General features: G+C 47.3%; 1 protein-coding gene across 2 annotated transcripts in view; it reads right to left on the reverse strand.

Annotated features, from left to right (window-relative positions):
• Positions 1 to 22,135, reverse strand: part of HUNK (hormonally up-regulated Neu-associated kinase) — a 128,617-nt gene that overhangs the window by 71,033 nt on the left and 35,449 nt on the right. For both annotated transcript variants that reach the window (XM_077995849.1, XM_002803166.4), the window contains exon 2: positions 7,040 to 7,332. In XM_077995849.1, the coding sequence (XP_077851975.1) occupies positions 7,040 to 7,332 (293 nt within the window). The remainder of the gene's footprint in view (positions 1 to 7,039; positions 7,333 to 22,135) is intronic.

Genomic DNA, 22,135 nt, shown 5'->3' on the forward strand with positions numbered 1-22,135 from the left:
CGGAGCCCAGCCATCATGAGAAGGGTTACCCAGCGGGGCCACTGGCAGCGGGAAATGCCACAGTGGATTCCTGAGGGCTTTGCGGGCCACTCCATTTATGAGGTGAGAGGCTGGAGGTGAGGATAATAAAGTGAAAGATTCTAAGACAAGGTGAAGAGTTAAGACTCCAGAAAATACTTAAAAGAGGTGATCAATTTGGCCATAAGCAAACAGTAATGGGGGGCATGCCCCCCTGCCCAGCGAAAGGTAAGAGCAAAGGGGCCCAGGGAAGGACAGACCCAACTCAGACAGGATTAAGTTTGATGGAAAAAGTTTTGCCTACGGGGATGGTCACAAGATGAATTTTAATAATAAACTAAGAATAAAGCATCCCAAACTCCCCAAGCACATAACTCCCCAAGGCAACAGGTATTTTGCAGGGAACATGAATTTTTTTTTTTTTTTTGGTTAGGTCTTATCTTCAAAAGCACTGTATTAAAAGCAAATGATGTGCAAATTCTTGATTTATTTACAATATGGGTATTTTGCTAAAATACAAGAATAATGTGTTATCCATGAACCCGATTTATTTATTCAAAATGAAACCTTTATTGAGTTCCCGTAATGTTCCAGAAACAAATTCTGTTTATAAAACTGAAAGACCCATTCACTAGAAAGATGCCACTCTACAAATTGTGACCTAAAAAATAAACACAGTGACACTAAGTCAATGAAGAAACTCCTTTGAAATTCCAGGGAGAGTATGGACTATTCCAGAACATAGGACTGGCTACCAGAAAGCTTCCATCCCAGTGCAAACTCTGACACTAGCTGTATTCATTCAATTTTCCTTCCTTCATTCAACAAAGTCTTACTGTGTGCCCACTGGGCTGAGCACTGGGCTAAGCTGTGGCCTGTGCAGAAGGCAGATAGAGAGAAGTAACCACAGGATACGTGCTCAGAAAGAAAAGTAGAGGGTGCTGGGAGTCTATGGCCAGGGGACCAAGCCTGGAGGGCTTCCCAGAGAAGGTGAACCTGGAGCTGGGACCTGAAGGATGAGTAGAATTCAGCCAAAGACAAGGGCAGTACAAGCAGAGAACAGCTATGGGGCTCTGAGCACGGAGAACTGTGGGCCTCAGCTTCCTGTGGATAAAATGAGTGGGTTGGACTCAGTAGTAATTACAGAGAACATGGACTCAGTCCTTACACAGTGTCTCGGTTTTGAGCACTTCATGCAGACTGACTTATCTAATCCTCACAACAGCCATGTGAAGTGGAGAATCCATTTTCCCTGTTGTGTAGCTGTGGAAAGGGAGGTACAAAAGCTCGAGTGATTTGCCCAGCACCACTCTGGAGTGGCCAAACCAGCACGTGGACAAGGGGGTCTGGCTTTCCCGTCAGCGCTGCAGACCACTGTGCATCCCAATCCATGAAGCTGTTGGGCTGGAGCTTTGCAAGAGCTCACATTTCCAATGCGATTTTTTTAAAACCCAATTAAACACAAAACTTTTGCTGTCACTGGTGCCTCCAGATATGTGCTCGAAGGCCCTGGGATTCCATCCAGCTCCTGGATGTGAGCAGAAATCGTTCCCTCTTGTCTGCTGTCCCCTTCCTCTCCTCTCTAAGAAAACCCGAAAGTTAACAGACTTCTTAACCCCCCAACCAGCACAGGTTGGGCCTGCTTCTTGTCAGGCCAAAAAGAACAAAGAAGGGCCTCCTGTCTTCCACTCCTTCCTCTTAAGCGCAGAGCGCCCTTTTCTCCATAGTGATGAATGGATAAGGTCATGGCCCTGGGAGCCACGGTGTTGACACACATCCGAGCTCAGGCTCCGGCTCCCTTTGATCGTGTGTCTCTTTCTCCTGGTCCTGCAGCCCCATGGCTTCTCTCTTCCTGCTTAGGGATGGTGGTATTGTATTATCCAGTTGTGTTTTCTCTGTATAGTTTGATTGGACTTGGTCATTTTGAATGAACACATGAATCTCAAATTAGCCTCTCAGCAGAATCGGCGTTCTAGGTGATTCATGTTAAGAGTTGATGCTCTATATACAATAGGCAAATCATCAGATTTTGGCATCCTGCTGGGTGAGCACGTTTAGGGGAAGGAAAAGCAACCTGTTATATTTTAAAGAAGCTTAGACAATTCTAAAATAGAATAATAAAGAAGTTAGACCACACTCTACCTTTGTAAAAATGAACAACAGCCCTAGACACAGAGGCTGTGGCAAGTCTAGTCTCATAGGAAGTTCTCTGCCAGCAAAGAGAATCTGCTTTATACACGCTTAGCTTCCTTTGAAAAAACAAACAAACAAACAAAAAACCTACTTGTCATATTTATTGTTTAATGATGTTTAAATACTTCTGGAAAGATAAATAATTATTTCGATTTAATGCCACAGGAAATGAGGGCTCTGCTAGCATTAAGTTGATTATGACATAACAACATAATATCAGCCTAATCAGGAACTGCATTTTTAAAGCATCCCCTAACAAACACACACACACACAACCAAAAGCCCCTAAAATCACTGTACACATATAGCCACAAAAAATCATCCTAAATCCTTTTGCATGATCCAATATATTTACTCAGAAATCTTCCCACCAGCAACTCCAGGGCCTCTCTGAAATGCAATAGTCTCTTATTCATTTGAAAACTCTAACCTCAAAATAATTTATGAAATTCATTCCACCTTTGCAGCATAAAGGAGAAAATTCTTTATGAGAAAGGGCTCCAGTAAAGAGCATACCAGTGGTCAGTTGAAATATGAACACCCAAAATTAGTGGTATAGAGTCTTTGAAAGTCAAGACATTCCGTTAAAGCCACTATGAATATATTCTAAACAAGCATTTTAATGTGAGGTCTCAACCACCTAATCACCTATGTCCATGGGCGGTGATACACATTAACATGATTTTTAGAGGGAAACGTGAAAAAAATCTTCCTAAATTGTCTGTGTATTTCCAATCTTCTCTAACTTTAAAAGATCTGAGCCCTTGCCATTATTGGATTATAAATATATTCCTGAGGAGAGAGAGGCAAAAGTAGAAAAAGCTAGAGATCAGAGAAAGAAAAAGTATACCGTCTTTGCTATCAAAACATTATTAAATTCATTGCTTTGACATTCTGACAGTAATTGCGCTGAGAGGGATTGGATTTTGTTAAAATTACTTTAAAAGGGCTGTTGAGAATTTCCTGCAGGAGAGGCCAGTGTGCAAGGCGCAGCTTCCACTTGGTTTTCTTTGTTGTTCTCACAATCCTGAGAAGCTCAGTGCTCATCTTATTTTTGACAGCACAAAATCCTTGCAAAAAACACCCCAAGTACCACAAAAAGCTCTGCCGCTCGCAGTCCCTCATTCCATTTTCCACTGTGACCTGCAGAGTCGGTAATCCAAGCTGATTCACTTGTGAGATTTCTGCCTTTGTCATCTTAATAAACAAAGACAGAGCCAGGCACACTTACGACTATCATTTTCCTAATAACGGCAGAGCTATGACACCTCAGGCTACCCAAGGGTATTGTTGGGAAGAGCCAAAAATAGCATGATTCACTTACCATTTCTGAATGTTCTCTTCCTTGCTAATCTAAGCCCAAAGAGTTCTAATGAAGTGTGATCTCACGACAACACGCATGACTAAGAATACGTACATGAAGAGGTGTTCTCACCTCAGTGAGGAGGAAATGATTGGCCTGAATGGTGCCTACCCAAGGCTGGCTCTAGAAAAGGCCTGGACAATGGACCTCCCGTGGGTTTAGACATGAGAGGGCAGAGCATCCCATGGCACCAATCCCATTAGTAAGGAAACAACTCTCTCCACCTTGGAAGTCTAAGTTCTATTAAGTAAAGGCCTGGAGCTGCTTTTGTCACTGATCAGAAAATAAACGGCTTTCATGGCTGGGCATGGTGGGTCACATCTGTAATGCCAGCACTTGGGGTGTGGTCGAGGAGGGTGGATCATTTGAGGTCAGGAGTTTGAGACCAGCCTGGGCAACATGGCAAAAGCCCATCTCTACTAAAACTACAAAAAATAGCTGGGCATGGTGGCGCGTGCCTGTAATCCCAGCTACTTGGGAAGCTGAGGCAGGAGAATCTCTTGAACCTGGGAGGCGGAAGTTGCAGTGAGCCGAGATTGCACCATTGCACTCCAGCCTGGGCGACAGAGAAAGACTCCATCTCAAAAAAACAAAACAAAACAAACAAAAAAAAAAAACCAGAAAGAAAGAAAATGGCTTTCAAACAGATAGAACTCGATTATCATTATTAAAATTAAAATTAGATTTACCATTAAATATTGAATTTTTAAAAAATATGTGTTTCCTCAAAAGGATAAAGAAAGCTGACATACGACCCAGCAATTCCACTCCTAAGAGTTGGAGTTTTCTGAGAAGTGAAAACAGCGCTCATAGCAGTATTACTAGCCAAAGTGTGGGAACAACTCAAACGGATCAGCCAACTGTGGTATATCCATACATGGAGTATTATGCAGTCATAAAAAGGAAGGAGACACTGACACATGCTATAACTTAGACAAACCTGAAAAACATAATGCTACATGAAAGAAATCAATCACAAAAGACTATATATTATATAATTCCATTTATATGAAATGGCCAGAGTAGGCAAATCCATAGACACGGAAAGTAAATTAGTAGTTGCCAGTGCTGGGGGAAGAGGCAAATGGGGAGTGATTGCTAATGGGTACAGGGTTTCTTTTGGCGGGGGGCGGGTAATAAAAATATTCTAAAATTAGAAGGTGGTGATGGTTGCACAACTCTGTGAATACACTAAAAAACACTAGATTATACACTTTTAAATGGTGACTTTTATAGTACATACATTTATTAATTTAAAAATATTTTAACATACATGTGCACACACGTGTGCATGTTTACATATATACACACATAAATACGTCATGCTTCAATCTTGCTTTTTAAAATAAGCACCAATTAAAAATGATTTGTTGGCCGGGCGCGGTGGCTCAAGCCTGTAATCCCAGCACTTTGGGAGGCCGAGACGGGCGGATCACAAGGTCAGCAGATCGAGACCATCCTGGCTAACATGGTGAAACCCCGTCTCTACTAAAAATATAAAAAAAAAACTAGCCGGGCGAGGTGGCGGGCGCCTGTAGTCCCAGCTACTCGGGAGGCTGAGGCAGGAGAATGGCGCAAACCCGGGAGGCGGAGCTTGCAGTGAGCTGAGATCCGGCCACTGCACTCCAGCCTGGGCGACACAGCGAGACTCCGTCTCAAAAAAAAAAAAAAAAAAAAAAAATGATTTGTAGGCCTGGCGCAGTGGCTCACGCCTGTAATCCCAGCAATTCGGGAGGCCGAGGAGAGCGGATCACCTGAGGTCACGAGTTCGAGACCAGCCTGACCAACATGGAGAAACCCTGTCTCTACTAAAAACGCAAAATCAGCCGGGCGTGGTGGCTCATGCCTATAATCCTAGCTACTAGGGAGGGTGATGCAGGAGAATCACTTGAACCTGGGAGGCGGAGGTTGCGGTGAGCCAAGATCTCACCATTGCACTCCAGCCTGGGCAACAACAGTGAAACTCCGTCTCCAAAAAAAAAAAAAAAAAAAAGATTTCTAGGGCGTGGTGGCTCACACCAGTAATCCCAGCACTTTGGGAGGCCAAGGCGGGTGGATCACCTGAGGTCGGGAGTTCAAGACCAGCCTGACCAACATAGCGAAACTCTGTCTGTATTCAAAATACAAAAACTGGCCAGGCATGGTGGTGGGCGCTTGTAATAATCCCAGCTACCTGGGAGGCTGAGGCAGGAGAATGTCTTGAACCTGGGAAGCGGCGGTTGCAGTGAGCCAAGATTGCGCCATTGCACTCCAGCCTAGGCGACAAAGTGAGACCCAGTCTCAAAAAAAAAAAAAAGATTTCTGGTTGTTCTCAATAACCCAGAGTAATTATTGATCATAATTTCACAAAGGAAAAACCATGCATTTGTTGGTGAAGCCAACACCCCCTTGGAGGAAAAGAGGGAGCTTTTATTTCTTTAAATTCGTTTGATCTTATTTTCATACCGTACTAAAAGCAGGCACCCACCACCACCAATGGCAACATTGCTAAGAATGCTGCTTCCATTCACTTTCTTTGTAGAGCCCCTTCCTAGGAAGCAACAAGCTATTAAAAACAAGCTTGATTTTCATAAAATTATTTGCAAGACTGGTTTGGTTTGTGGAAAACACTCCTTGATTTCAAGGGCAAGTTCAAAATTCGAATGGTGATTCAATTTCATTGAATAAAACAGCTATTGAGTGGCTACCATATGTAAAGCAAACACAATGAAAGCACCATCATACCTTGCACTAATCTCATGCCATCTTAACACTGGCTCTTTTAGGCACCTAAACAACTGGTCTCAGGACTATGCAAACAAGAAGAAAAGCAGCTAACTCCTGATGCCTACTAGGTACCAAATGCTGTCCCAAGCTCTTCCCATGTATTATTAACTCATTGACCCTTACTCCAACTGAGAGAGAAGTGTTATTATTATTCCCATTTTATAGATTAAAAGACCGAGGCTCAGAGAGGTTAAGTAACTTGCCCAAGGTCACATAACTATTACACGGCAGAGCCAGGTTGCAAGCCCAGTCACTCTGGCTTCAGATTCTACTCTTTTAACCCTCACACTGGCATGAACCCAATTCACAAAACAATTCCATGGAATAAAAATACAGAAAAATTCCCAGCCTGGCCAACATGGTGAAACCCTGTCTCTATTAAAACCACAAAAAAATTAACCAGGTGTGGTGGCAGGTGCCTGTAATCCCAGGTACTCGGGAGGCTGAGGCAGGAGAACTGCTTGAACCCACAAGGCGGAGGTTGCAGTGAGCCGTGACTGCGCCATTGCACTCCAGCCTGAGCAACAAGAACAAAACTCCGTCTCAAAAAAATTAACAAATAAAATAAAATAAAAATATAGAAAAACTGTAAAACAGGCTGCAATTGCTCAGCCTTTCTCAGAGGCTGAGAGGGTGCCAAAGCCCAGTGCCATCTATGGACCTCACAGTCAGTGATCACCAGCGTGGCCTGGCCCTTACCTGTGGACCACCCCAGCCCGGTGCAGGTGCTCTACAGCGGAGATGAGCTGTCGGATGTATCTGCGGGCTTCAGACTCCTCCAGCCGCTTCTTCTCATAGATCTTGTGCATCAGGTTGCCCCCAGGGCACAGCTCCATGACCAGGTAGTAGCTGTTTTCCGTCTCTAAAATATCAAGGAGCTGAGTGATATTGGGGTGACGGATCATCTGCTGGATCTGACCCTCTCGCCGCAGGTTTTTGGTGACATAGGTGTCCTTTTTGGCTCTCTTCTTATCGATGACTTTTATGGCCACCTAAGGAGAAAACAAGAACATGCCTGTTCTTACAGACATTACAGACAATAGCGATTCCTTGGCTACGCACAGGAACCCAAGAAAAATGCTAGCTATTTCTCTGCAGAGGAGAAACACTTATCTAAAACAGCATCAACAGAAAATATATATATACACATTTGTATTTATGCATATACCATACATATATATACACACACACATATGTAGGTATAACATTAGGAAAAATCCAATGATTAAGGAAGACAATGGAATTTACCTAAGAAAACCTGAATGGCTGTCTGGAAGGCATAGTGCAGGATTAATGTCAAATTTATTTTTCTGCAGGATGGGAAGATGAAATAACAATTTCTCTTCCAGCAAAGGGCTCGTCTCACTCCCCCTCAGGACTCACCATCATCTCCCTCCAGGTCTGAGGACCCCCAATCACTTCAGAAACAGCTAAATCAGCCCCCAATCTTAGTTCTGGGGCATGGTTGGGGGACACCGCCCAAAGATGCAGCACCCCTAGCCTTGCTCCACCCTCTCTCTGCCCTGCACAGGCCCTCAAGCCTCCTTCCTTTGATGAATTACCTCCCCGGGAAACTCACAGGGAGCCCGCACTGTCAGCACCCAACCTTTGTAGTTATTCAGGAGCACATTTTTATGACCCCCAGGAAGCTCCTCCTGCATCATTTCCCCCACAACCAACTTGTCATAAGACGTAGGGTGGGAGGGAGGGAAGAACAGAAGGAAGGATGGAGGGACAGAGGGAAGGGAAGATTGTCTTTTCCACCCAAATCCGCATCTGTCCCCAGTTCTCTTTCCTTTAGGGGAAGTCACCTCTCCATTGTATTCACCCTTTTCCTTCCCTCCTTCCTTCCTTCCTTTCTTCCCTCCCTCCCTCCTTCCTTCCTCTCTCCCTCCCCTCCCTCCCCTTCCTCTTTCCTTCCTTCCTTTCTTCCCTCCCTCCCTCCTTCCTTCCTCTCTCCCTCCCCTCCCTCCCCTTCCTCTTTCCTTCCTTCCTTTCTTCCCTCCCTCCCTCCTTCCTTCCTCTCTCCCTCCCCTCCCTCCCCTTCCTCTTTCCTTCCTTCCTTTCTTTCTTATTCTCTCTCTCTCTCTTTCTCTTTCTTTCTTTCTTGACAGAGTCTCTCTGTTGCCCAGACTGGAGTACATGGTGCAATCGTGGCTCACAGAAGCCTCAAACTCCTGGGCTTAAGTGATCCTCCCACCTCAGCCTCCCAGGAGCTGGGACTATAAGCACACACCAACACGACTGGCTCATTTTTTTCTTTTTGTAGAGACAGATCTCCCCATGTTGCCCAGGCTGGTCTTGAACTCCTGGCCTCCAGTGATTCTCCCCATCCGCCTCCCAAAGCACTGGTGTCAAAGGCGTGAGTCACCACGCCCGGCTGCCCTGTTCTTTCTTTGGTCTTCACTCCCCTCTCTAATGTGATCAGCCACGGACATCAACACATGATGTCAATGTCTTCTGCCAGCTGCCTCGCCACCTGCCCTTCCTCTCTGTTCCCCTACACCACCCATCTGGTTCATTCCAACCACTGCTGCCAGCGCCCAGACGCCCGTCATGAACTGAGACTCGAGCACCACAGGAACACCTTCGTACACAGCTGTGGAGCCTCCAGGCGCAGGATGAAGACAGTGGACCTTCCATTTCTTGTTATTTCTCTTTTTTGTAATTACATTTTCTACCTGTTTCACAATGCACTCAATATGCATTATATGCAATATGCCATGCACAGAGGTACAAGTATAGAAATAAATAATAAGTAAATAAATACAGATGAATACATGTTTTCAGTGCGGGGCTCAAATATTATTTTAGGGACATAGTTCACGATAAAGAAAAAAACAGAAGTCTGAGATCTAATGTACAGTGTGGTGACCAGGTTTAACAACAATGTATTGCACACTTGAAAACTGCTAAGAGGCCTTGCGCGGTGGCTCACGCCTGTAATCCCAGGACTTTGGGAGGCCAAGGTGGGTGAATAATTTGAGGTCAGGAATTCAAGACCAGCCTGGCCAACATGGTGAAAACCTGTCTCTACTAAAAATACAAAAATTAGCTGGGCATGGTGATGGACACCTGTAATCCCAGCTACTCAGGAGGCTGAGGCAGGAGAATCGCTTGAACCCAGGAGGTAGAGGTTGCAGTGAGCTGAGATCACGCCATTACACTCCAGCCTGGACAATAAGAACAAAACTCCATCTCAAAAAAAGAAAGAAAGAAAACTGCTAACTCAACACACACACACAAATGATAACCCTGTGGGGTAATGGACATGTCCATGAGCTTGACCATGGTAACCATTTCACAACGTGTTCATTCACTGAAGCCCCACCCTGCACACTGGACGCACACGTGGTTATCTGCCTTCAATCTCAATAACGCTGAAGAAAACCTTAAAAAACAAAAAGAAAACAAAAAAGGGAAAAAGTCCAAACTAAAGGCAAACTTTAAATTAAACAAAATAGTGAATGAATCAATAAAAGTCTGGCCGCCCCCAGCGTGGACTAAGGCATGGATGTCACCTCTTCCTGAGGCTCCTCCCGGCCTCTTGAATTCACTCTACACTCTGCCTCCAAATCAGTGGGTCTGGAACTCTCGATTTCTTGCAGAAGCTCTTGAGGTCTCACTGCTGCCTATGGGAGCACCCAAGCATCTTCTCCATCAGCCCCACCACCACGCAGCCCCAACTCCTCCCAGATCTCCCTCCTGGCATGTCTCGCCACTCCCTGGGACCTGCATTCCGTCACTCTCCAGGTACTCCAGCCACCCCCCTTTCCCCACTCAAGCCCCCAACCCCAGGTCCTCCAGAGGCTAACCGCCCTTCCAGAGATTCCCCAGAACCTTCCTTCCCTACGTCCTTACACATCAGCATCTGTGGTAAGATGTAAGGCAGTCATGGCTTAATGCAGGGACCACTCCCCCTTTACCACACACAGCACTTTATAAACAGCAAGTGACTAATAGTGACTAACCAATGGAATCACCAAACAAAGACGGATGTAAACAGCATAATCTATTATCTCCTCTATACAGCAATGTCTTTTTTTTTTTTTTTTTTTTTTTTGAGATAGAGTCTCGCTCTGTGACCCAGGCTGGAGTGCAGTGGCACAATCTTGGCTCCCTGCAACCTCTGTCTCCCAGGTTCAAGCAATTCTCCTGCCTCAGCCTCCTGAGTAACTGGGATTACAGGCGCCCGCCACCACACTCAGCTGATTTTTGTATTTTTAGTAGAGACAGGGTTTGGCCATGTTGGCCAGGCTGGTCTCGAACTCCTGGCCTCAAGTGATCCGCCCACCTCAGCCTCCCAAAGTACTGGGATTATAAGCATGAGCCACCATGTCCAGCCCAGAGTCTCATTTTAATAGGGAGGTTCAGGCCCTTAATCCAAAGATGGGAGTAACAAAGAGTCAATCAGCCCCCAAGGGGACCAGACAGGCTAGAAGAGCCCCTGCCATCCACACCTCACAGCATGGGGCCTGCACTACCCCGAGTCAACCAGGCCGATGCTCTCAGTCCCCAGGAGGTAAAGGTACACGCTGGCTGTGCCTGGCCCCAGGTAGTTCAAGGGATGCTAAACTAACAGCTTTGTAAACTGTTACCCTCCAAAAACACATAGACACACACATATTTCATATCCGTCCTCTTGGGGAGGTGGAGAAAAAGGAATGCTGAAAAGTACAATTAGGCATTGTCTTTGCTCGACTCTGTGTTGCAGTATTTTAAAAATTACACCCTCTGGCAATGACGTTCTTAAAAGTACTGTGAATAAACAAGTCTAAAAGCCCAGCAGTAATACAATCTGCCTTTTTAACAGAGTATACGATTATTGTTAAGATACCTTATTGAGCTCTTTAATTGCCTGTACCAGGTTGAATAATGGCCTAATCTCTGGATCATGTGACTTTATTTGGAAAAAGGGTCTTTGCAGAAGTGATTAAGTGAAGAATTCTGAGATGAGATTAACCTAGATTACCTGGGTAGGCCCTAAAGGTCCTCATAAGTGTCCTTATAAAATAGAGAAAGAAGGAGCTTTCACACAAATAAGCAGAGGGGGCAGTCACAGGAGGAAGGAGGCAGACACTGGGGTGACGGGGCCACAAGCCAAGGAATGTTGGCTGCCACTGGAAGACGGAAGAGGCAGAGAAGGATCCTCCCCTAGAGTCTCTGGAGGGAGCGTGGCTCTGCCAATACTGTTTTAAGATTTCTGGCCTCCAGAACTGTCAGAGAATCAATTTGTTACTTTAGGCCACCAGAGTGGTAATTCATTAAAGCAGCCACAAGAAACGAATAGCTTCCCTGAAAACATAAGAAAGGAATCTATCTGATGCTGCCCTTTGGGATGCATTTCCAGGCATGGAGAGACCCTCTTGGCAGTGGGGAATGACCCCAGCGTTCATCAGCAGCCTCTCTCTCCTCCTCACTCTAGCCCTTTGATGTAGTCCAGGAGACTCTGACAATTCCTCGTTGACTGCACCGTCCCCTCTGCTCCCCCACGTCCATGAGACCCACAGAGAGCAGAGTCTTCACAAACTTACTCTCAGGCTCCACTCCCAGGGCTGAACCAGGGTTTTACACCTCCACGAGCTATGTCAAGGTGGGACCCTATGAAGCTCCGTAATTGGTTAGCAAGTGTAGACACTGCAGACCCCTCTGAACAGAAAGAACAGTCCAGGTGGCTCTTTCCATGAGTCTGGGCCTCATTATCATAGCCATACAGCCAGGCTTAGGGGTGCACGCTAGGCTTTTCTTTGGGCAGTTCTTCCCATACCTTCCGACTTCTGCACAAATGCAGTATTTCCAAGCACTTCTCCCCACTCTCTCACTTCTTGCTCTTTCTCTAGCCCACCCTCCTCCCTTTCCTGAAGGTGAAAGGACAAGGCAATGAGACGATCTATGGTGCTGGGGAAATGCCCCCTGAAAACCCCATCCAGCCCCTCGTCCTCATCCCCCTCCGTCCAGCCCCTCGTCCCCATCCCCCTCAGTCCAGCCCCTCGTCCTCATCCCCCTCAGTCCAGCCCCTCGTCCCCATCCCCCTCCGTCCAGCCCCTCGTCCCCATCCCCCTCAGTCCAGCCCCTCGTCCCCATCCCCCTCAGTCCAGCCCCTCGTCCTCATCCCCCTCAGTCCAGCCCCTCGTCCTCATCCCCCTCAGTCCAGCCCCTCGTCCTCATCCCCCTCAGTCCAGCCCCTCGTCCTCATCCCCCTCCGTCCAGCCCCTCCCTCGTCCTCATCCCCCTCAGTCCAGCCCCTCGTCCTCATACCACTCAGTCCAGCCCCTCCCTCGTCCTCATCCCCCTCAGTCCAGCCCCTCGTCCTCATACCACTCCGTCCAGCCCCTCATCCTCATACCACTCCGTCCAGCCCAGGCCTTGGGCCGTTGTACCAAAGTCTTCTGTGAAGCAGGCCCAGTGTGGTAAGTGGAAAAATGGCCTCCCAAAGATAGGCCCATATCCTAATCCCTGGAACCTGAAAATGTCATCTTTAGGGGGATGGGACTCCGCAGACATGATGAAGTTAATGGTCTTGAGATGGGGAGGCTGTCCTGGATTAACTGGGTGAGTCCTAAATGCCATCAAAAGTGTCTTTAAAAGAGGGAGAGGATCAGATAGACACACAAGCAGAGAAGAAAGCAAAGTGAAGATGGAGACAGAGAATAACGTGGCCACAAGCCCAGGAGATGCCAGCAGCCACCAGGGGCTGGGACAAGCCAAGTCCAAGTCTCCCCTTGGGTCTCTGAAGGAAGAATGGCCTTACTGACACCTTGATCTCCAATGAGACTGATTTTGAACTTCCAGCCTCCAGACTGTGAGGGAATCACTTTCTGTTGTTTTAAGCCACCAAGTTTGTGGTCATTTGTTACAGCAGCAGCAGGAAACTAACATCCCCGGTGTGTGCCCTACCCTCATCTGACACCTTGATTCCCGAGTTCTACCAGTCAACGGTCCCTCCCTGAAAACCCTGAGCCCTTAAGCTACCTCACCTGGGAGAAGGTTTCCTATTAAGCTTCCTCTCGATTTTCAAATGCCGGCTCATTACCAGCTTGTTTACATCCACCCCCTGACTTACAAGCTCCGTGTTGATCATACTGAAATGGAACGCTGTTCTTGATTACACAAAACCATTTAATCGACTTCATCTATAACAACTGAAATGGGGAAAAAATGAATGGGAAATTAAGGAAAAGTCAATCAGTGATCAGCAAAGGGAGACATCTAATTCAATTTGACAGTAATCAGAGGTTTGCAGGCAAAACAAAGCTAACACTGACTCTGGGTAAAGCCCAACGCAATGATGGATCTCTAGCTGCAAAATAAACTGCTTGAGTCGGGAGAGTTTTACAGAGTGAAATTAAATCTCCGCTCTCAAATGGCAGTAAAATAAGCAGGTTTAGCATGTTCCAGGCAACAGGAGTGATAGCACCACACCAATCAATGGCTCTTACCAACGCTGCAGGTTCACCAATTCACTTAAGAATGAGGCCCCCAGCCAATGCCACCGGAGAACTCCCAATTCAGTCCAGGGTGTGTGTGTGCGTGCGTGCGTGCATGCGTGCGTGCCTCTGTGCGTGCGTGCGTGCGTGTGTTTGGGAATAGGAGTTTCAGGAGGGTATCTAAGCCTGGATGTCATCACGAGCACAAGAAAAACAAATTTCTGTCAAAGATCACTAAAACCAAGGCTGATCAACAGATCCAAGTTGCAAGGCTTTTCAAAATTTTACAAAGGAATCAGTTTTCCAAAGATTTCTCCCATATTTCCAAGATCAGTAGCAAAGTCCTGCAGTGGTGGAAAATTAGTAGAAAGAGAATAGCACAGTTCCAATATATGACAGTTGAAAGAGATTATTCATCAACTTCTTTTATTAATTAAGAAATAGCAGCTTGTGCAACATGGCGAAACCTCATCTCACAAAAATTAACCCGGCGTGGTGGCTCATGCCTGTAGTCCCAGCTGCTCAGGAGGCTGAGGTGTGTGGATCGCTTGAGTCCGGGAGTTCCAGGCTGCAGTGAGCTATGATCTCACCACTGCACTCAAGCCTAGGCGACAGAGTGAGACCCTGTCTCAGAAAAAGGAAAAACAGAAAGCATTTCTCACAACATGGTAACTCCACCCTCCTCCTTCCCTGACAAACACCACCAATTGATGATGATGGATAAAATCAGCAAACCACTTTTAAATAAATAGCTAAGCTCATAAGAAAGCAATGGAAATCCCTCAAGGCCAAAAATTCACTAGCAGCAGCTACAGAGATAAAAAAAATACAAGATTCAGGAGAGACAGAAAGAGAGGAAACCCACCCAGGTGTGGTAGCTCACACCCGTCACCTCAGCACTTTGGGAGGCTGAGGCAGGCGGATCACTTGAAGTTAGGAGTTCGAGACCAGCCTGGCCAAACTCCTCGTGAAACCCCATCTCTACTGAAAATACAAAAATTAGCTGGGCATGGTGATGCACACCTGTAGTCCCAGCTACTTGGGAGGCTGAGGCAGGAGAATCACTTGAACCTGGGAGGCACAGCCTGCAGTGAGCCAAGAAAGCTCCATTGCACTCCAGCCTGGGTGACAGAGCGAGACTCCATCTCAAAAAAAAAAAAAAAAAGAGCGAGAAAACAAAAGAAAGAGAGAGGAAACCTTAAGGAAGGAGAGGAAGAGGAGGAAGAGTTGGCCCTGCACAAAAGGGGAAGCACTGCCCTCCTCAACACAGGACAGGAGGAAGAGGCCATGTGTGTGGACCCCAACCCATCAGAAGAGGGGTCATTTGCTAACCATCAAGGAATTAATGCTTGACGGCCTTTGTTAGGTATTAGGAGAAAAAAAAACAATGTAGAATTTTACTTATAATAAGGGATGCACAAAATGACCCAGGCCCAGTAATGTACTCAGTAATGACACACACTTCCATCAACCAATAGGTCTCTAAGATAATGGACATAAAGAAAGCACTTAGTACAGTGTGTGGCACATACGAAGTGCTCCTTAAATTGACGCTGTTATTATCACTACCAATTTACTTTCAATGAATCAACCCGTAGAGAGGGTAAAAAAGCATTCAAGCTCAGTTCAGCTAAGGAAAAAAAAATGTGCATTTCCTTGACCGGTGGCTTCAGCATATTAAAAAAGAAGGCTGAACTGTATCTCAGTGTTTTGAACTCTCTGGAATAGAGTTGCTTTTAAATCCCAACCCAGTGACTTCCTATCAGGCGAGTCTCTCATCTTCTTTAAATATTGACTTAGCTGAGACTGTCTACATAGGATCAGAGTTAACAGGATTTTAAATTCATCCCTTCCTCCTGTATCACCCTTCACTGCCTTTAAAATTCATTACTCTGAAACACATCAAGTATTGATGTATCCAATCTCCAAAATGAGAAGTCAGATGTAAAATGGATCTTCGGTACGACTGAGAGGAAGAAAAAAAAATACTGATCAAAGAGACTCCTCTTTAATATCGCAGAAATATACACACGTGTTTTACACATTATACAATGTGCTATGTTTTAGAAAGTTCATAGCCTTTCCTTAATCAAAGCACTTTTACACCATGTTTTAAATAATCAAAATGCACAGGGAATGGGAAGCCCTGATCAACTGAGTTTTCTTTTCACATGGAAATTATCCCCCAAAAAGCTTTCTTCCCAAAACACTTTGGTTTCTTAATGAATACTGTATGCTAAACTCAAATGAATCTTTCCTTCTTCAATAAACATTTATTAAGCACTAAAATATACCTGCCAGTGTTCTAGGTATAAGTGTGTGCAGGTTGAACATCTCTAATCTCTAACCTGAAGACCCAAAATCCAACATGTTCCAGAATCTGAAACTTGTTAAGCATCAACATGACACCTACAGAAAATGCCCACTGGAGTATTTGGAATTAAGGGTGCTCCACTGGGTACAAAGCAAACATAAAAAAAAAAAAAAAAATCCCTAATCTAAAACACTTCTGGTCCCAAGCAGAGAAGGGATAATTAACCTGTACTATAAAAGAGTCGTGGATCTTTAGGTACACTTGTGGAGGCGGGGAGGATAATTCAGATTCTTTGTAATGGTTCAAGATTGCCATCTGCAATAGACTGAATTGTGTATGTTGAAGCACTAACCCCCAACGTGACTGAAGAGAGAGAGACTTTAAAGAGGTTATTAACATTAAATGAGGTCATTAGAGTGGGCTCTAATCCAATAGGACCGATGTCCTTATTAGAAGGGGAAGAGACACCAGAACTCTATCTCTGAGCCTGCACAGAAAGGCCATGTGAGGACACAGAGAGAAGGCAGTCATCTAGAAGCCAAGGGGAGAGCCTTGGGAGAAACCAACCCCACTGGCACCTTGATCTCGGACTTCCAGACTCCAGGACTGTGAAACATGAATTTCTGTTGTTTCAAGCCACCTAGTCCATGGTATTTTGTTATGGCAGCCTGAGCAGGCTAATAGACCATCTGAGCATCCTACAGTTCTACAGGATTCCCTGCGGAAGAGTAAAAATGTAAGAACAAAGCGCTAGCATTCATTTACTGAGGACTAGGGCCAGGTCGTTTTTTTTTTTGTTTTTTTGTTTTGTTTTGAGACAGAGTTTCACTCTTGTTGCCCAGGCTGGAGTGCAATGGAAAGATCTCAGCTCACTGCAACCTCTGCCTCCTGGGTTCAAGCGATTCTCCTGCCTCAGCCTCCCGAGTGGCTGGGATTACAGGCACGAGCCACCATACCCGGCTAATTTTGTATTTTTAGTAGAGATGGGGTTTCTCCATGTTGGTCAGGCTGGTCTTGAACTCCCAACCACAGGTGATCCGCCCGCCTCGGCCACCCAAAGTGCTAGGATTACAAGCGTGAGCCATGGCGCCCAGCCTAGGGCCAGGTCTTATAGTTCCTCTTCCACCCTCCTCCTGCCTTCCCCAGTCTGGAGACGTCACAGCAACAGCAGCTGGGCACGCAGGCTCTGAAGCTGCAAACCCTGGCTCTGAGAGCATTCATCAGAGTCCTCAATAAGTGGTGGTCAGTAGGCTCTGCATGTTTGGTTCAGAGGAGTGTGTAGACACGGAAGCCAGACAGCCCCTGCCCCAGACTGCCACTTCCACCACTCCCTCTGACTGCCTCACCAGGGTCCCCGGTACCCAGAGGCCACCCTCCCTGCTGACCTCTCACAGTCCCCTTGCCCTCCCAGGTCCCACACCTCCTGCTTCTCCCCCTGTAGCCTCCCTGAGGTTCTGTCCCAGGCCTTCCTCTGCTGGGGAGGCAGGCGTCCACCCCTCCACTTCCAGCACGCTCGTGTCTGTCCATCTGCCCATGAGTGCCAATGCCTGTCCTACTCACACCTCTTCCTGAGCTCTGACGTGCCTCTGGCCATCTCCACCTGGATACTCTGTGGGCCTCCGAGCCTGTCACCTCCCCCTGCTCCAACTCCTCTATGGGGCTCCCAGCTCAGCCTACAGCACCACCATCCATGGGTGGCCCTACTGTCATATCCTCCTCCAGCCATCCCGCCCCTATTCCCACACCTCATTCATCACCAAGAGTCTGTCACCTCCACCTTGGACAATCTCCCTCCCCTGCGGCAGCCGGCAGCCGTCATCCCTCTGGCAGAGTTGGGCCTCCCTGCTAATCTCTCTGCCTCCTGTCTCCCACCCCCACCCAGCCCGGCCTGGAATTCCCTCCCACACACTTTTGGCCAGGTCAACCCCAGTTCCCACCCGCCACTGGCCTCAGGTTACAGTTTGCTTCCCCATCCAGACTGGCTGGGGTCACTCTGGGCCTCCCCAGCTGTCACTCCCATCACACACACGCTTCGCTGCTGTGATACCCTCCACGTACTTTCCACGAAAGCAGGAATGGCGTCTGACCTCCCAGCACCCAGCACAGGGCTGGGCTCACGGGAGCAAGGGAAAGAGGGAATCAATGAATAAATGAATGCATGTGTGGAAAATCCCACCAGGGCACTACAGGAGGTCAGTATAAGTTCTCGGTCATCTCTACTACTGCCTTGAGAAGTCCCACCACTTAAGCCCTCAGATTTCCCAGTTACAATGTAGGTCGACCAATGCCTTCCCTTCAAACATTAAAATCATTTAAATCAAATGTGGGTGCTATCTGTGGACATAGTTTCAGCCAGTGTGCGATCATGATGCAGAGTCCACAGACCTCTGCGTGAGAAATGTCCCCCAGGCAGATGGCTTGAGCCCCGGAGTTCCAAACCAGCCTGGGCCACACGGTGAAACCCCGTCTCTACCAAACAAATACAAAAACTTAGCCAGGCATGGTGGTGCAGGCCTGTGTTCCCAGCTCCCTGAGAGGCTGACGTGGGGAAAGGGCTTGACCCTGGGAGGTTGATGCCGCAGTGAGCCGTGATCACACCACTGCACTCCAGCCTGGGAGACAGAGTGAGGCCCTATCTTGAACAAAAAAAAGAGAAATGTCCCCTTCTCAGAGAGACTTCCCCAACCAGCCTAATTACAACTCTACCCCTCTCCTCCCCCAACCGAGGCACTCACAATCTCCTAACCCTATTTTTCCCCATAACTCACTAGGCTACAATAGGGTTTCCGTAGTCACCACACGAAATTCTCCCACCTCCAGACCCCTGCTGGGATCAGCCCTTTTGGCTCCTTCTCACCTTTCTCTCAAGGCCAGGCCCATTCCTCTTCTAGAACGCTTCCAGAACCCCCTTCCGGGCACCAAACCCTTGGCCATTTCAAAAGTGACTGAACCTGGTGTGTCCAGTGTCCAGCACCACATCAGGAACCTGGAAGGAGCTCCATCAGCATGCCCTGGACAAAACAGGGCCAGCATGGACCTGGAAAGAAGATGGGGAGGGAGGGACGGGGGGGAAGGACGGATGCACGGCCATGGCCAGTCCCGATCCCAGGTGTGCCTTCCAGATTCCACTTTGGGGTGGACAGCAGCTGTACAACTGACGCCAAATGCCAATGCTAAAAAGTAGGCATGAGGAGACCAAGCCGCTGTGGAAAGTCCCCACAGAGACAGAAATTGAGGATCCGTGCTGAGCCCAAGGCAGTGGGCTGTCGTCCCTGCTTGCTGTCCAGCCTTTCCTGCCGCAGAAAATGGTTTCTCGCTTCCTAAAAGTGTGACTAAGAGTTGGGGACAGGTCAGGGGGAGAAGGGGTGCTGGGGAGACCTCACGGGTGCAGCATTACAGCAGGCGATCCATGACAGACGGACCCTCATTCTTCACCACCAGCCCCCATGTGCCCCCATAAAATTCCTGACATGCCAATGTCTAATTCTGGGCTGTCCCCTTGGTGGGCACTCCATCCCTCTCCCAAACTTGCCTGAGCTGTTGCCTTCTCCAGAGCAGCTAATTTAGAGGGACAGGAAGGCTCCCCAAAAGCGAGGACCATGAAAACACACCCAGGCTCCCCGTGGCTCCCAAAGGAAAGAAACCGTGTCCTGAGGACGCCTGTGCCACTCCCATCAGGCAGCCCTCGGCTTGACCGCCTCCTCGCTGTTCCTCAGCAGCAGAAACGGGTGTTCCTCCCCGGGGGCCTTGGCCACATAGCACTCCCTCGACCTCTAAGATCCTGCCGAAATGTCAGCTCTCAGAGAAGCTTCCCTGACTCACCCATTTATAACCACATCACCTGGAGCTCACAACCCATGTGCCCCGGGGCTATTTGTCCCACAGCACTTAGCACCTCTGAAGTCCCATAGAACAAGTGAGCATGGAATCTGCCCAACGCCTGGAAGCCCCAGAAGGGAGGGTATGGTCCCTCACTGACATGCTTACCACATCCAGAACAGCCCCCGCACACAGGCGGCGCTCAATGAGTATTTCTTGAATGAATGCATCCAAGTGCCTATTTCAGAACCTGTTATGGGCTAAGTCATGTCCTCCCCCAAAATTCCAGCTCTAGCCCCACTGTGACTATATAGTTGACCCTCCATGGGTTCCAACCTCAGATCAGAAATGTTGGGGAAAAAATAATTCACAAAGTTCCAATAGGCAAAACTTGAATTTGCCATATGCCAAGTGCTAAGTTGAATCCACGTGAATGAAGTGATGTGTAGGCATTGCGTTAAGTATTCTAAGTAAGGTGGGGATGATTTAAAATATACAGGAGGATAGGTATAGGATATATGCAAATACGACACTATTTGTTATCAGGAACTCGAGCATCCTTGGATTGTGGTATCAGAAGGAGATCCTGCCCGGCACTTTGGGAGGCCGAGGTGGGCGGATCACCTGAGGTTGGGGGTTCGAGACCAGCCTGGCCAACATGGCAAAACACTGTTTCTACTAAAAATACAAAAATTAGTCAGGTGTGGTGGCGCATGCCTGTAATCCCAGCTACTCGGGAGGCTAAGGCATGAGAATCACTTGAACCCAAAAGGCAGACGTTGTGGTGAGCAACCTGTACTCCAACCTGAGTGACAGAATGAGACTCTGTCTCAAAAACAAAGAAGGAGATCCTGAAACCAATCCCTGCAGATAGAGAAAGATGGCTGTATTTGGAAACAGGGCCTTATAAAGGGAAATAAGGTTAAATGAGGACATGAGGGTCATGCCCTGATCCAACAGGACTGGTGTCTTGATACAGAGAGAGAGACCAGGGATGAGAGCACAGAGGATGTCTGTGTGAAGACACAGTGGGAAGGCAGCCTTCAGTCAGCCAAGGAGAGGAGGCCTCAGGAGAAACCAAACCTACTGATCCCTTGAACTCAGGCTTCCAGCCTGCAGAACTCAGAGAAAATCAATGTCTGTTGTTGAAGGCCCCCCAGGTCTGTGTTATTTACTATACTGGCCCCAGCAAACCAAAGCAGAACCTGTATGAAACCTTTATGATGGTTATTAGTAATAACAGAATGGCTCGCTTTGTATATCTCATCATAAAAATTCAAACCTGGTTGACAGCACTGGAAGAAATGGTTTGGGCAGGGTTGGCAAAGGGAAAGCCCCCAAAGCAATGAAGGAAATGACGAGGGCCTGAGGGCTCCCTGCTCCAGCCCAAGCCCGAATAAAAGGGCTGAAAACTGTGGTGATTAGCATGACCCAGTGGGGAGTTTTGAAAATAAATTGGTTTCACACCGTCTTCCAAAGAAACGATGTGTGTAAATGCATCCAAGTGGAACGTGCTCCTGTGTGGATGATACTTATTTAACAGAAAGCAGAAAATATCCTTTGCTGGCTTTATAATTAATTTCAGTGTAGCTCCGATTCGCAGAGAAACAATGCTAGACAGCAAACACACACATCCCTGTCCTTTACAGGGGCCCATTAATTGCTGCTATTTATGTAGCAGCGCTCAACTGCCTCTGACCCCTGGCTGCCCGCTGGCCACCCTCCTGCGGCTGAGCTAAAATTCGCCTTTTTGTAAATGAGGGAAAAAAGTTTCCTTCCCCAGTTTAAACAACAGAGCTCATTAGGACTGATCTTGGCGATGCTAACAGAACCAGGTGCTGGGCCAAGGCAAAAAGCAAGACTCTAAGGAAAAAACAATGTCAGCATCCAACGCAGGTCTGGGAAACCCTCCCACGCCCACCCAGGGGCGTTCTGAAGCCTCTTTCCCCGGGATCCTCTGCGCCCGGGCTCCAATTCAGTAAGCAAATCACCCTGGAAACGTATCCTGCTGGTGAGAAACTAGAAACTGGTTCTTGCAAGAGAGGAATGCAAAACGGAGGATTTTGAGATAGCAAGGTAGAATGGCTGGGCTGGACAGACAACTGTGGGGCTTGTGCAATTGCTGGAATTCTTATCAGAAGCCTGTAACTTAGTTAAAATATGTGTTCTTGCTTTGTCCAAGATGCATTTATTATCCACAAGGATAAAATTAACCCTCAGTCCCTCCAGGGCGCT

The sequence above is a fragment of the Macaca mulatta genome, chromosome 3 (assembly GCF_049350105.2).
Source record: "Macaca mulatta isolate MMU2019108-1 chromosome 3, T2T-MMU8v2.0, whole genome shotgun sequence".
Taxonomy (NCBI): domain Eukaryota; kingdom Metazoa; phylum Chordata; class Mammalia; order Primates; family Cercopithecidae; genus Macaca; species Macaca mulatta.